This window comes from Anser anser (genome assembly GCF_964211835.1).
Source record: "Anser anser genome assembly, chromosome: 11".
NCBI lineage: Eukaryota > Metazoa > Chordata > Aves > Anseriformes > Anatidae > Anser > Anser anser.
Window position 1 is genome coordinate 9,020,515 of NC_139732.1, and position 14,978 is coordinate 9,035,492.

Sequence of the window (14,978 nt, forward strand, 5' to 3'; positions counted from 1 at the left end):
TAATCCATGCACTGTGCTGTTCATGCATGGTAATTATGTCTAACAAAATCCATAAGGAATGAAGCAACTACATACAGCCTGCTTTTGAAATCGGAAGGGAAAGACTTTCATTTCTGCTATCCAAAGAAACCACCTTGAAAGAAAATCACTTCATACTTCTTTGATGACCACCAAACGGGCAGTCATCAGCAGCCCTGCATTTCATAATGCATTTTTCTGAGCATCCCTGATATTTAGGATCGTCAGCGATTAATCTCTTCCAGACAGAGATACAAAGTTCTCCGTTACCACTATTTTCTCTAAAGGGCAAATCTTTGACTAAACTCCTAACATGACTAATATGAACATATGCTGGGAAGAAGACGGTATAGAGATGGCAAAGCACAGAACAAACCCCATTGCTTGCTATCAGCATCGTGGCACTAGTGCACACCCCCACTCTAGCAATCTGTATGTCACAGAAGATCTTGTACCCATGCAGAGAAAGATACATAACCAGCTTTCTCATTTGACATAACTTATGAAATACTTCTTCATGGAAAATTTAGGCAAAACAAAACTGTCACTGTTATAGTTCCTCTCCCTTCCCCCTCCCTTTTCAGTATTTTATGGGAGTTGTAATTTGGGTGCCTAATTTAGTTCTATGGCTGTATCTCTTAGGATGTATTACTTCTGAGACGCTAAAAGCTGTGAAAAACATGTTCTGCCACAGCAGGCACAACCTGAGCACAGCCTCAGCCTGCAGAAGACAATGGACACAAGAAATAAGTGAAAGAAGTTTCCACTAAGCACTGAGAATAGACATATAAAATAAAAATACAATGGAGAAGAAAAAGGAGGCCTGGGGGCAAAATTTGGTGCCCCTAGCCTCCACAACAAAAGGAAAATATGCAAATTTCAGCAGGAAAAAAGTAAAATATATATATATACATATTTATATCACTACCAATATAAGTTTAACGTCATTAAAAAAGAAAACCAACATAGAAATCTTTGGACCAGCTTTGCCACAAATCGCCTCTGACTAAATTTAGGCCTGACACATGGAAAATCAGATGTTGTTCATAAGAAGTGCTTTATTTGTAGGACCTACAAGAACTAACTCATCTTGATATCTCAGTTTATTTACTTCTCCCCTTCCGGGCTGTGCTTTGCTCCCCAGTGCTGTAACTGCCCACCTAAACACCGTGGTCTTGTGGAGGCGGTGCGGTATGGGGCGAGGGGAAGGAACGGCCGCCAGCAGAGAAGCGGAGCATTCAGCGGGCGACAGCCTGGTGCTCCTGCTTTTGAGGCCGCTCCTGGGACTCCGGCATTGCCCAACAGGAATATTTCTGCTTTGTTTAACACAGTGAAAAAACATCAGTTGACACCGTAATGTTAAGAGTGGTGGATGCAAGTATGACCGATAAACAAACACGTCTTTGTTTTAATAGCGGGGAGTGACTTATCATAGTTAATTATAGGAATTTACAGCTATTTATGTGAACTCAAGAAAGCAGAAAACATTCATTTGTTGGTAGTGTAACTGCTGGGTGGAGGCAGCCCAGATGCATGGAGATGAATGCTAGACTGTATCTTGTTTGTCTTGTTATGCACAACTTTACTATGTAAATTTGAACTTCAGTGAGTAGCTACTTGGCACATTAGAATGTATAATTATAGACACACAAAAAAACCATGGAAAGTGACATTTAAACATTGTTTCTTTGTCACATATCAGTTAAATATAGAAAAAAACATATTTACTTTAATCTGCAGTAGACACTTGGTCTCGCACCTGCTGCTCACACGCAAAATATGTCATTATCACTCAGCGTCCATCCCCAACACACAGAAAACAAAGTCACTTTGGTTCAGTTTTGTGTGTCTCATTTCAAGCCTCAGAGGAGCTGCACTTACAGAGGAATGTTAAGCAGAAAACAAAACCAAAATAGCGCAACATCAACTACAGTTCACGTACAGGGAAAAAAACTGCTGCTCTTGTGTGCATTCAATAATTATCCCCAAACAATTGTGCTACGATGGCATGAACTCCTGACACATTTTCCCCCACTTTTCAAAGACTGAGCAGTGCTACCAACATTCATCATTAACAGGCACACCATATTGCAGAAAGTGCTTGGCCAACTGCACAGAGCTGACAGAGCCAAAGCCAATATGGCACCCTGCACACTGCTGTTATATCACGCTGCTTTATGCTCTACATATTTCTGAGGTTTTTCTTCTGGACAGGAGTTATTGTGAACACTTATTTAAAATATGCAAACCACCAGTTTCTAATGAGGACCAGAAGTATTGCTAAGGAGGACCTAAAAGCATTCTTGGCTCTGTAGAAGGACAAGTTTCAACTAGCAATAATCTGCATCTGAATCTCTTAGACATACAAACAATCCTCCTGTACTGCAGTGGCTACTGGCATCATACCTGTCAATGCTTTATCTGTGGAAGAGCTCATGGAAGAAAGGAAATGAATCTTTGGACTGAGGGAGGACCAAAGCAGAGAGATATGAAGGAAGAGGCTGAAGCAGCGCAAGTGCTGACCTCCCTGAGCTAGTATTGACCTAAGCTCGTCCTTCGCACGGTGCAGTGACATGCGGTTCTGACAGCACATGCTCACGGACACTGGGCTGTCTGCACCCACACTGGGCTATTTTTGAACTCAGACTCTCAGCACGGCTTGTTGGAAGGAAATGGGATGGTGAGGAACAGCGCTGGAGCCAGCTCCATCCCTGCTGTGCACACAGAACTGCCCCTGTGACTTGCACAGGTTTACACCCGGGCAAAAGAGCTGAAACAGAATTTCGAGGGAGGCACTGGGTCACCTCTTCCATAAAAACGACACTCACGTTGGACCAGATCTCAGAAAGTTTACTTTCTCTTAAGCCCTGGGACCCAGGAGTTAGGATGTTGCAATCTAATGTAGTTTGAATTTAAACTTTCAAGCAATTCTTCTCCTAAACTCAGGTTTCTCCAGACAAATAGCTACTATATAAAACTAAACAAGAAGATAAACAGTTTTATGTGTTATCCCACAGAACACAGGACATGTCTATAAACTCCTCAAACTATATACACAGCATCCCCACTGACAGGGCAAAACGCAGCCATCTCCAGGGTGGCACAGGCAAACTGTGCAACTGTTGCACAGCAGCAGCATGGCAAAGCAAAAACCTGTGCTTAGTCAAAACTACAGCAGGGGACTTACCAAGTGCTATGCTAGTGCTGAGGAACTGAACAAGACAACCAGCTTCCCATCACTGCCTGTACCTTTATCTCATTCTCCTTTTTTAAAGAACCAAAGACGGGTAGTTAATTTTTTGATATCCTATGTTGTTTTCTTGTTTAATACCTTTCAGTAGTTGCTATTCTACACCTCAAACCTGCGTGTCATGTATTTCAGAAGGAAAAGTGAGCAGCATCCTTTGGGCTACATTCCTGCATTTTTGAACCTCTGTTTGCTTTGCCACGGTAATGATTATTTGTAGCTAAAGAGATCAATGGAAGTTCTAAACGTATTCCTGCGACATCCGCTGTACAGCCTGCATTCAGTCACAAACAAAAATAACCACACCGCGTGTGGGTGTCTAAACAGGTAACGCAAATACCCTAAGCATAACAGACCCGAGGACATACCACAAGGAATAACCAATTCATACTTAAAATGTCCTATGGCATCGCTACACCAAGTGTAACAAAAATAAGGGAGCAGGATGAAAAGGTTGCAGAACTGCTTGTAAACAATGCTACCTGATGGGATGGCTGATGCGGCCTACTGAAATGGCAAGTGAAGCAAACTGCATAACCCACAATTAATGTGTTTAAAACTGTGCAGGAAAAAAAAAAAAGGCAAAAAGAAAAGACACAAAAGCACCTCCTCTAGTTACAGGGTAAGACAATAGTGGAGTGAAGGGAAGAAAGTAGGAGAAATGATAAATATTCTTAGAGATTTTATATTTAAGAAGTATTATAAAACATCACAGATATCCACAAAGTCTGCTTCATTCTACATGCTTCATTCTACAATAGCACTATACTTCACACAGGGTGCTTAAACTTTTGTGCTCATTTTTCCCATTTCTGATTTCTTCATGTGCTTCATTTCCCATCCACTGTTTCCCTCCAAGCCATTCTCACACACCCCTCCTACCTTAACAAACCTTCACCAACTGTACTGTTACACAGGTCACTTCCACTTCAATTTGTGAACAAATTAGAAAGATCTTTTTAGATCTTTCCTGTATAAAATAATTCTTATTCCAAAAGGCTTTCTACTGGTCTGGCTAGGTTTTTGTTTTCTCTCTTTCTTTCCCAGGGCAAAAATTATAATTCAGCCTGATACTATTCAGTTCTTCTTTAGCAAGTGCTAAACAGCCAGAAATACAGTGGCTACTGGCTAAACTTCAAAAGCCTGGAGTGTAGTCCCAGCATGGAGGCTGCACATACACGTTCGAGAGAATTGGATGCATTATACATTTGTCTGACTTGAGTATTCACAGCTGAGGAAATCATGTTGATTGGTTCTGGGTCTTTTGTGAGCTCTGACAGATCCTGACCCACATTTGTCATCCTAGTCATTTTATTCCCGGCTTGTTACAACCATAAAGGCAACTTTATTTTCACTCCTTACCTGCTCACTGGGAGGCAGGAGACTGGTTTATTAAGAAAGAAGTAGGCATTAATCGAGTTACCCATATGACAGAGACAGGGCTTTGTCTATCCAGCATTTCACAGGTTGGCCTAAGCCCACGTTTGAGCTCTAACATATCCCGTGTCCAAATACAAGTCCAGCTCAACCTCCATGTGTAAAGGAAAAGCACAAGAAAGCTTCACCTTTTACCTCTCAGCTGGCCAAAACAAGTGACTACATGCAGCATTAACGGGCCAGCCTGGTTAAGGACCTGCAGACAGATTCTGCTATCATCTCTCTGAGTCACCTACTAGTCTCACGCTGTCCTCAGCACGCTGGCTGGTGAGTGCACGCAGCTGAAAGACTTTCCCCATTCTCCCGCCGCCGCCTGCTTACCTGCTGCAGAAGCAGGGACATGGGTGAAGCTGAGGTGATGGGACTCCCCTGTACCCGCGCAGCTCCTGACTCCGAGCTTCCCACAGCCAAAGCTCAATGTTTTCCTGCACAGAACAATTTGACAGAATCACAGGTTGCCTTTCATATCTTCCTGATATGCATGCACAAATCTGAAACTTTCCTTCAGTGGATAAGCCAAGTTGTTTGTTTTTGTAATGTTATCCTGCCTGTGCGAGCGTACAATGTTTTAAGAGGTAAGTACCCATTCAGTTCACCCCCAGAGTGTGATGTTTTTTTCTCAATGTAACCTGAGACAACGTGTCCTGCTCATCTTCTGATGGTGTCCAGATTGCTCCTCTCCCAAGAATGGGGCATTTGACAATTTCTGACACTCTGAGTCAGAAACAACTGAACCGCTTGACAGAATTTGACTTTGAACAACAAGGATGGGAATTGGTTATGGCTAAGCAAAGCTGTCAGGCTGAAATTTACTAAGAAAGAGTCATCTACATCACCTAACTCCTTACAGTGTTTTGAAATTTGCAGACATGTTACCAGTGAGCATGTATCGATTACCATTCCTTAAACATGGCAGAGAGGATTTCCCTACTGAGTGGCGGAGTTCTGTGAAAGTTGAAACAGATTTAATTGAATGTAAGTACGTTATTGCTAATTTTATTCAGAATTCCCACATGAGACAAATCACACCCATTATAGAGAAGTACAGCTCCTGATACAGGGTCCAAAACTGTATATAAAATGAAAGGCATTGGAAAAATACAGAGCAGGGTAGGGGACAAGGAAAACTGTTAATTGTCCACGAGTATTGCAAAGACATAAAAAATAAATTATTCTTACATAACTTAAGCCATTTAAAAATTGGGTGTCTAGACTCCTTTTCCATATACAGAAAGATAGCCATTTTAGTCAACTATTTAATGATGGAATCAACTGTCCAATGAAGGCAAACCCAAAGGACAAATTAAAATATATCTCCTAAAATAAAGTGAGATGGTTCTACTCTGCAGCATAAGAGTCCATCTTGAGGTACTTCCTATTTTCCTTTCTTCCTACAAAATATTTCAGAAGAATTTAGTAAAGAGTTTTGGAGTCACAGGTATAGGAATTAGGAAACCGATATATGCAGGTCTCATCTGTGATACAATGGTTTGGGTGTTTTGACAATATATATCCAGCAACCTGAAATACAACTATTTAGAAAGCAACAGTTCCTGATTTTGCAAAGGTCTTCAAGTGTGTGGAAAATCCTACACTGAGCTTGAAGGAAGACAGTAAAATCTAGAGGACAACTAATACAAGTCTACCATTCACTCAGCATGAGAAATGATAGTTATCTGTGTTAACAGAAGCTGCACGCACACATTTACAAGTGAGCACAGTCTGGAACATCTACAAACTAATATTAGGGCTGAAAACACTATTCCAAAGAAAGACACAAGCTATTAACTCAAATCCTGATTCAGCTGACAACCACTGAATTTGCAGTTGTTGAAATGCTATGTTCAATGTGAGAGAGAGGAGAGATACACAATGTGAGACTACATTTGTGACCAAAGCAAATCCTCTGACTGCTTACCAGTGGTGTAAAGCAGCGTGCAGGGCTGCTCCAACTTCCCTCTGTGTGGAGTAATATCACATGACAGAACCTCTACTGCACGGAGTGGCAAGCTGGGGAAAACAGATAAGGAAAGCATTGGTATTGAAATACACAAAGAACAGCAGATACTCTTTATTGTGTAATGCATTAAATTATAACGGATAGTGTAAGTAATTCGTAAGCGCCACTCAAGTATATAAAAAAGCACTCAAAGGAAAAAGTTTGCAGAATTCATGAAACCTTTCGTCCCCCAGTTTCTGAATCCCCCCTTTTGAGATATCCTCAGGGTACAGATGGGAACATGTAGATTTTTAAGTTGGAGTATGTTCATTTTACAAGCCCAATAAATCACACAGCATGCTACAAAATTCAAACATCAAAATGGCAGAAAACAAAGACGAGATTCAAACTGACACTGAAGATGTAGCCCAATTTTTTTTCCAGTCCACCAAAGAAGAGCTCCCTTTGCTTCACAGCAAGTGGAACGGTGCCTGGAATCGTGCTTTTGCATCTGCTTTCTCATGTTGAGTGATGCACCAACTCTGCGCATCACCCAGCACCACAGAGGCCTAGGAAAACACGATGCATGTGACTTCTTGAGAATTACATGCCAAATGGACTTTAATAAATACCTCTAGCCAGAGATTAGTAACACCCGTTACAAATAGATATCCTTTCCTGTTCCTTTACTGGATAGCAGATGTCCATACCCAATTTCCTCAGAAAACTAAGAAATGCCATAATAATTTGATCACATACCGAATTGCCAAATTGCCCAAAAGAAACACATTTCTTATTCCTAATGAACTGCACACATTAAGGTGTCCATATCACTATTATGCCCAGTACATTATTCACCTTCTTCATTCACTTCTGAAACGGGAGATACATACATCATGGGAGGATCGTTTTGTACTCAGATCCTGGCACATCCCTTCAGTAAGGGCCTAACAGATATTTTCAGCTTGCAAATAACCATCTCTAAAATTTAAATCCAAAACATTTACTATGCTGTAGGAAATGATAAATAAATCTCATCTTGCCTGCTCTTGCCAGTCCTAGTGAACAACCCTACTGAATGTCCAGCTCCTGTACCTTTTCCTCCTTTGCCTGAGGAACGTACTTTTCTTAACAACCATTCCTTATCATCTTCTCTTCAGTAAGCTCCTGAAGCCTGAGCACTTACACCTGACAACTTAGCAGACAGGTCTTAAAGGGCCAGAAGATCAGGAACAGGACCTGCTAAACCTCCACAAATGTTTGTGTTTATTCCTCATATAGGTGCTCAGCAGAGACATCCATGTTTTGAGCTATGGGCTTCAGAAGACACGGTCAATAGGTGCTGGCACTCATAGTCTGCTCAGGCAAAGGGCTGTTAGCTATGACACAGGCTCCTAAGTAGGAGCTGGTTTCCAAAAGCTTTCAGCCCCTGTAAACAGCTTTGTGTTAGCAGCTCCAGATGAGCAGTCAGAACCCGTGCACCAGTTGTATTCACAGCAGCAGCTTCTGTCAAAATCTCTGTCTTGGTGTGACTGCACCACAGATGACACGTAGAAGGTCCCCTACATCTCAAAACCACCTAACATCTCAGCTGTTTGAAAACTTGGATGTTTAAGGATTAAATTCATACTGAAAGAGGAGCCAATTGTCCCATATATCATGATAGGAACTGTAAATAACACACCAGGATGTGAGCTGAAGCAGCTGACTGGTGGACAGTCAGGCCACCATCTGGTATCTACCTTGGTGGCCCACAGGTCTGGGCTGGGTGGGATGCCAACCTCTGGCACAGGGTGGGCAGCTGGGGAGCCCAAACCTGGAGAGGGTGGGATCTCAGAGGGTCACATCAGCTCTCCTGAAGTACGTGCTGTGTAGTCCTTATGACATTGGGGTTTTTAGCTCAAACAAAAGTAGCGAAGCTGACCCAAAAAAGCCTGTGAGTTCCCAGTCCTGCTCCCCACGCTCTTTATGTCAAGCTCAGAGTTACGAGGTGTGTAAGTGATGGGAGCCCACAGGCAGTTTTTGCTTGCTTGGCCAGCATCTGACTTTAGCTTTCATTGACCTTGACAGCAATACACAGAAACTATTTTCACTTGGATGAACTATTCTTGAATAATTTCACCAAATATTTTAAGATCCAAGACACTTACTTTGAAATACTAACCTTTACCTGTCCTCCTTTTATCTTCACAAACCAGTAAGAGGAATCCTGCCAAGGCAGTAACCTGTTTGGCTCATGATGAGTTCCTCTATAGGCTCCTTATAATATTTCAGCACACCGCAGGCCTCTCGCTAATCATTGAGGTGAACGTGCTTGACTGGCTGCCTGGAGTGAGCTTTAGGAGGACTCGAACCCTCCAGAGGACAAATTTATAAAAAGAACACGGGCACCTATGGCCAAATCACTTCAGCATGAGGGAGAAACATTTTATGTTGTTGTAGTCGGTTTCTTTTGAAGTTGTAACCTCTCCAAAGTAAAAAACCAAAAGCCATATCTTTCATGTTTTTTGCACTTTTCCCCATATCATTCTGCCTAATAACTGCCTTGATGTCTCCTTTAACTGTCTTGGACGCATTTAATTTCCATGCGCTGCTTTTTTCAGAACTTCATTTTGATCAGATATTTCTCCCTTGTCCAACATACTTTTTATCTCGCTCCCATCTGCTACTGAATTTCTTCTCAGATTCTGTGTAAGGTCTGGGCGCTCTGCTGGACAACCATGACAACAAACATCCCCATTTGGAGCTTGGATTCCCATTTTAACACCCTCTTGCATAAAACGCTCAATGCCACAGTAGTTACCTATTTTTCATGGCAAGATTACGAACACATCTCTGCCAAAACAATTACCAATCCCTAAAACATAGCTTCGTTTTTCTATTGCTCTCCAGTTGCATGAGTTTGGGTGCTTTCTTGCCCATCGAGCAGGACTGCTGGCAAGAAACAGGCAACCACAGAGAGTGAATGCTATGTATACCACACTCAGCCCGTGACTTAACTCTCCAACCTAAATAAACTGCACAGCTCACATTTTCAATGGGGAATAACAAACCTCCAAGTATGGACTTTTGAATAAGGTATAGAAAGGTATGAAAATTAAGCAAGAAACCTGTTCTGCCCATAGTCACCAGGACATTATTGCTGCTGCTTTTGATGTCAGTAGGACCATTCACAGCTTTTCACTGTGCCACACATCCTAATTACAGAAAAAATGGTATGAAGAATGCCTGAAATACAACCCCTTTGAAACTCCCAAAAGGCAGTTTTTAAAACAATAGGAAAAAAAATAATCCTCTGGCGGTCCTCAGTCACCTATGAAGATGAGGACTATCCATAACTATATAGCAAAGCAACAAAAAAGCATCAAATTGGATCAAATTTGCAGTTATATCATCAGTTACTGTCTTAATCCATCCCCTAAATGTCTAGTCACAGGAGCACACATTCCTATCACCACTTTGCACTATTGTGCTCTGGCATTAACTATGTGAATTAGGATAAACTGTTTTATTTTTAATTTCCACCTTCCCCAGCCCCCCAAATGAGGAAGCCTGACAGCTTTACACATGGACCTTTGGTCTCATTTTCCTTCATCCACCAGCCTCTTTGGTTCTGCATTTGGTGTACAGGCAACAAGGCCAAGTTCCCAAAAGAACAAATATTATCCTTGACTCATAGTTGAGTTAGTGCAACAGGAGCCAAAATCAGGCTCCAAATGTTTTATTTAGAGTTTTCCCCTCTGCTTTATGTCCAAGCTACAATAAATTTAACATGAGTATTCATAGTCCCTGCTGCAAACATGCTGGACCGGAAAGATGTGGTGGTTACACCACTGGGCTTCAGACACGTGCTGGTGAGTGTAATTCATGCTGGATAACAGAAGGCAGCGTTAGTAAATATGCCACAGCCCAGTGACTGGGAGATGCAATAAGATGACTGCTTTGAACATAAAATATTCTCCATTTTGGTTGCACAGCTTGCCATACAGTTTCCTTGAGAAAACAAGACACTAGAGGAAAGCCTTAAAGCTTTTTATACTTCTGTGGATGCCCGAACTTGCATTATTTTGCCCAGGCTGAGCCATTGTTCACAGGCCTTTCTGGTAGGTGTTCTCACCCACCAGGCCCTCTCACCTAAGAAAGCCCCTTCCCACAGAGAATGGGATACTGTGCAAGCAGGCAGTCCTATTAGGAGGAATTTCACCAGAAATGACTGCCTTGTTTGGTTTTATTGCTCACATCGAGTCACGTAACAAACTTTCTAGTCAGATTTCAAACGAAACGCAATTCAAGGCTGCCGGAGACAAGAGCTTTCATTCTTTCTATTCAAAAGACAGGACTGATTTACCAGCAACCAGACAGAAATCCTTATACATGCAAGCACTTGCTCACAAGCTCTCCCATTAAGAGTCTGGTCCCATTAAGACTAATCACACAAGCCTTTGCCATACGAATGAAGTAAAAGATCAAAACTCAATCCAAATTCTGTACCTGTGTACAGTTGATGTCAAATACCTTAAAACTTCCACTTTGGGTCCAGGATTTTGTTTAAAGTAACTTTCACGCAGTTGACAGAAATGGCTAAAATCCAGCATATGAATGTTTCTTCACACAAAGCCACTGAATATTTCAGGTTTCCAAGGGAGAGAGTTGACAAAAGCTGGAGCAGAATTTTGGAAATTGTGTGGAAATCCCCCTTGGTACAAGCACACACATGGTACTTTCACCTCTTATTAGCCTACAGTAGCAATATGTAAATTCATTAACAATAATTTCTCAGGCCACCATAAAACTGATGACTGAGACTGAGTAAGACCCACACAAGTAACTGGGCTCCTGCATTGCTTTTACACAAATTTGCCAGCCAGCTTTGAATACTCACAAGGCCCACAACAAACCTCACTCTCAGAAACACCCCTAATTTCCTTTTTGCTGTATTTAATTTAACGGAAGTTAAGAGAGATTTAAACATTATTTTTGGCTACAGACATTGTAATGTATTAAAAAATGAGTAGCAACAAGAATAAACTTTAGAAAGGTATTATAATTAAGAGAGTGCCTAAGGCCCTCATCACCGGTAGACTTTACCTGTGCAAATCTTAACTGACATCTGTCCACTTAACAAGCCTTTTGAACAAAACTATTCTTATTCCCGAGCAACAGTTATTGAGACACAGCTACTGGGTTTTAATTTCACACCCTACCTTAATACGAAATTAAAGCACAAACAACACTTGGTCACGCTGGGGCTGCTCAGGGCCTGCACTCTCTGGGCCTGCAAACAAGAAGGGCTCTGGATCAGGCCCACCAATATTTGCAGAAAGCCAATTTAAGCTCTCCAAAGTACTCGTGGATAGAATTGCCAAGCTCTGCTGGAGAACCATCCCTTCAGGCTGGCCTCCTTCCCTGCAGCCCAGGCACTGCTCTGCTCGGGGCTTGCAGGTGCTCATGGGAACAGCGGGCTTCTCCCCTCACTGCCAGCTGCCATTTTCTCCCCTCAATGCCGGCCGCCATTTGCTCCCCTCTGAGGTGCATGTGCCACCAAGTGGGACACCTCCAGCCCCACAGCCAGAGTCCTCCTGTGTAGCCCCTCAGGAAACCACACAAGGAAGACCGTGTGGAAGAAGAGAAGTGCAAAGTCCTCACCCAGAGCCTCTTTCAGTCTCCATCCATGTGCGAAAACAAGTGACAACAGCATGTCTGAGAGACGCCATGCATTCACCGCAGCTTTGGTGGGCTGCGGTCCGGCTATGGCCGAGGACTTCTGAAAATGCTCCTCTGGCAGCCCAGCTGTGCCTATTCATCATCTTCTGCTTCATGGGTATTTTAATCCAGCGGGTGGGGGGGACCTAGACTTTCGTGAGTACTAGGAATGTTATGTAAAGAGAAATCTCACTGTTTCCACTGTGAAATTTTGCCTCAGGCAACTTATGAATGTTCCAGGGAAGATATTCACCATTTTCAGTAAAACAGCTGACAGCTCCATCTGCTGCTCTTGGTGATATTGGGTGCAATTTTCAAGTGTCTCAGTAACATACGCTCCTAAAGTCCCAGCGAAAAGCCAAGCTTCCCCCGCATGACAGTTGTGAAGGAGGGGGACACAATAAACTTTTGTTCTTATTTCTAAATTTTAAGGATAAATGAAGTTTGAAATACCTTAGTGCCAATGAGCGTGAGTGTGGAGGAACGGGTTTTATACAATTACAATGAGTTTTCCGAGAAATACAGATGCTCAAGAGAGAACATTTAGTCTAATCTGTTTAGTTCAAAAAACTTAGCAATTATTTTATCAGAAAAATACCTGTCCTGCAGTTATAATATGGAAGCTTTTTCATTTTATACTTTTTTCAACAACAAAAACGTAGATGCAGGTCCGCTGCAATATGCTATGAAAGTCACAATGGTAACATTTTCAGGTAATTATTTTTAATGAACAAGTACAAATGCTTCTTCTTGATATTACAAAATGAAATATTTCAATTTGAAACTTATTTTCTGTGTACTAAAATCATGTTTGAAGATCATGTGTTTAATTTGGGTTTGAATTACATAGATTAGCTAAATCCAAATTGAATTTCTTCTTTAGATTTTTATTAGCCAAAGAACCAAATTTTTTTGTTGTTTTGAAACATTTTTCAGAATGACTCTGAAGTAAAAAGGAGACGTACTCACAGGTCTCACCACAAATTTATGGGCCAGGGGAGTTTTGAGTCTGCCCTACCATGAATATATCAAACAGAAGGACTCAAATCCTGCTCTGTGGAAAAGCTCACTGTAAATTTACTTGCATCGTAGCTGCAAAGGCATCTGCGATATAATCATAGACACGATTATGCATATAGGGTTAAAGCTGCCAACATCCTCAGTTACTAGATGTCCTGCAGATGAGGCATGAGGGACACAATTTACATTTAATCCATATAGGAAGACATCACCATGCTGTAGGGAAACTCCAAAGCTGGCAGACTTTTTATATGCTCTGTGCCAGGCTAATAAAACAAATATCGATGCATTTTGTTTCATCTTGGACACCACTATTTTGGTCCTTTTGGCCTATATCAGAAATCATGGAGTAAGAAACTGCCACATCTGATGGTCTCTTCACCTCATGTTTTTCACCCTTACTGGAACAGGAAGAAACAAAGGAAAAAATAGCCCTTCAAAACTCATCTCTGGCAGCAGACAGTCTCTCCTGAACTGCTACAGCGCCTTTCATCTCTCTGCGAACACTGTGCCACTGCTGGGGGAAGAGATGGTGGCAGAGAACAGAAAAAAAATAAAATTACGCACACACAACTGTGCTCAACGGTGCCAAATCTGACTCTCCCATTGCTGGTTAAAGAGACAAAGTTTCTCAGGCTTCCCTGTAAGGTCACAGCTGGTACTTCTATGAATTTTCTTATTACATGGGAACGAGGCAGAGGTTCATAGAGAGAGACAGATGGCAAGGAGCAATGTTACTTATCCTAATGTGCATGTGAGACAAAGAGCTTTTTGGCATACCTCTCAAGCTGAGTCTTAGGGCAGCCGATCCACGCCAAGCGTTTTCCTCCCTCCAGTTTTTATTCCTCCCCTCAGCCAGTCTGATCCCACTTGCCTTCGGTGTTTACGTGAATCACACTAGACGGTTTCCTGAGATTTAGGCTCTGATGAGCAAGGCCAGCAAAAACTAGAGCAACAAACAAACAAGCCAACCCCAGCCAAGCTTGCCCACCTCTGCACATTTGCATCCACGTAGGGCACCCCTCTGCCTACCGAACCGCCGTGAGGAGGAAAGCGAGCGTGGTGGCAAGTGGGAACGGGCAGCCCCAGGGAGATAGAATTGGGATTCGGGTTGTAGATGTACTTATTAATCACATTGAAAATACAAATTGTGGCTGGGATTTTCAGGTGGGAAGGGTAAGGGATCTTCTTGTTGGAGGGAGTGGGGATAGTAATTATGGCTCAAGCCAGGACTTCAACTGTGGGAACATGGAACAGGCAAAGGAAGGCAAAAATGTAGTTTGCATATTGGCTGGAGTGTAGGTTAAAATATGAGGGAAGGGCAGACTTTGATCTCTGTGGTACAAGGCTATCAATGGGAGAACCTCACTCATTCTAGCTGATTTTTTCTTGGTTTTCAGCAGCAACGGAGAAGAGAATCTGTTTGCCTGAGCCCAACCTCCTTATCCTGCTGCAGAGTCAAAATTCAGATAGCCCTTCCACTGCCATCATTGTGGAAATGCATCTGGAGTTAACACTAAAATCATATGAGCAAGATTTTCTTCCAGGAAAGCTCTCTTGGAACCAGAGGCCGTACTTTCAGAAAACAAGACAATACGTGGCTCCATCATATGG

General features: G+C 42.2%; 1 protein-coding gene across 2 annotated transcripts in view; it reads right to left on the bottom strand.

Annotated features, from left to right (window-relative positions):
- The window catches only part of LOC310905612 (uncharacterized protein), a 724,478-nt gene that overhangs the window by 98,337 nt on the left and 611,163 nt on the right, over positions 1 to 14,978 (bottom strand). For both annotated transcript variants that reach the window (XR_014589159.1, XM_083852137.1), the window contains 2 exons: positions 6,621 to 6,712; positions 5,024 to 5,127 (listed from right to left, as the gene is read on the bottom strand). Coding sequence is in view for 1 of the 2 variants with exons in the window: in XM_083852137.1 (XP_083708263.1) it covers positions 6,677 to 6,712 (36 nt within the window). In the remaining variant the exon portion in view is untranslated. The remainder of the gene's footprint in view (positions 1 to 5,023; positions 5,128 to 6,620; positions 6,713 to 14,978) is intronic.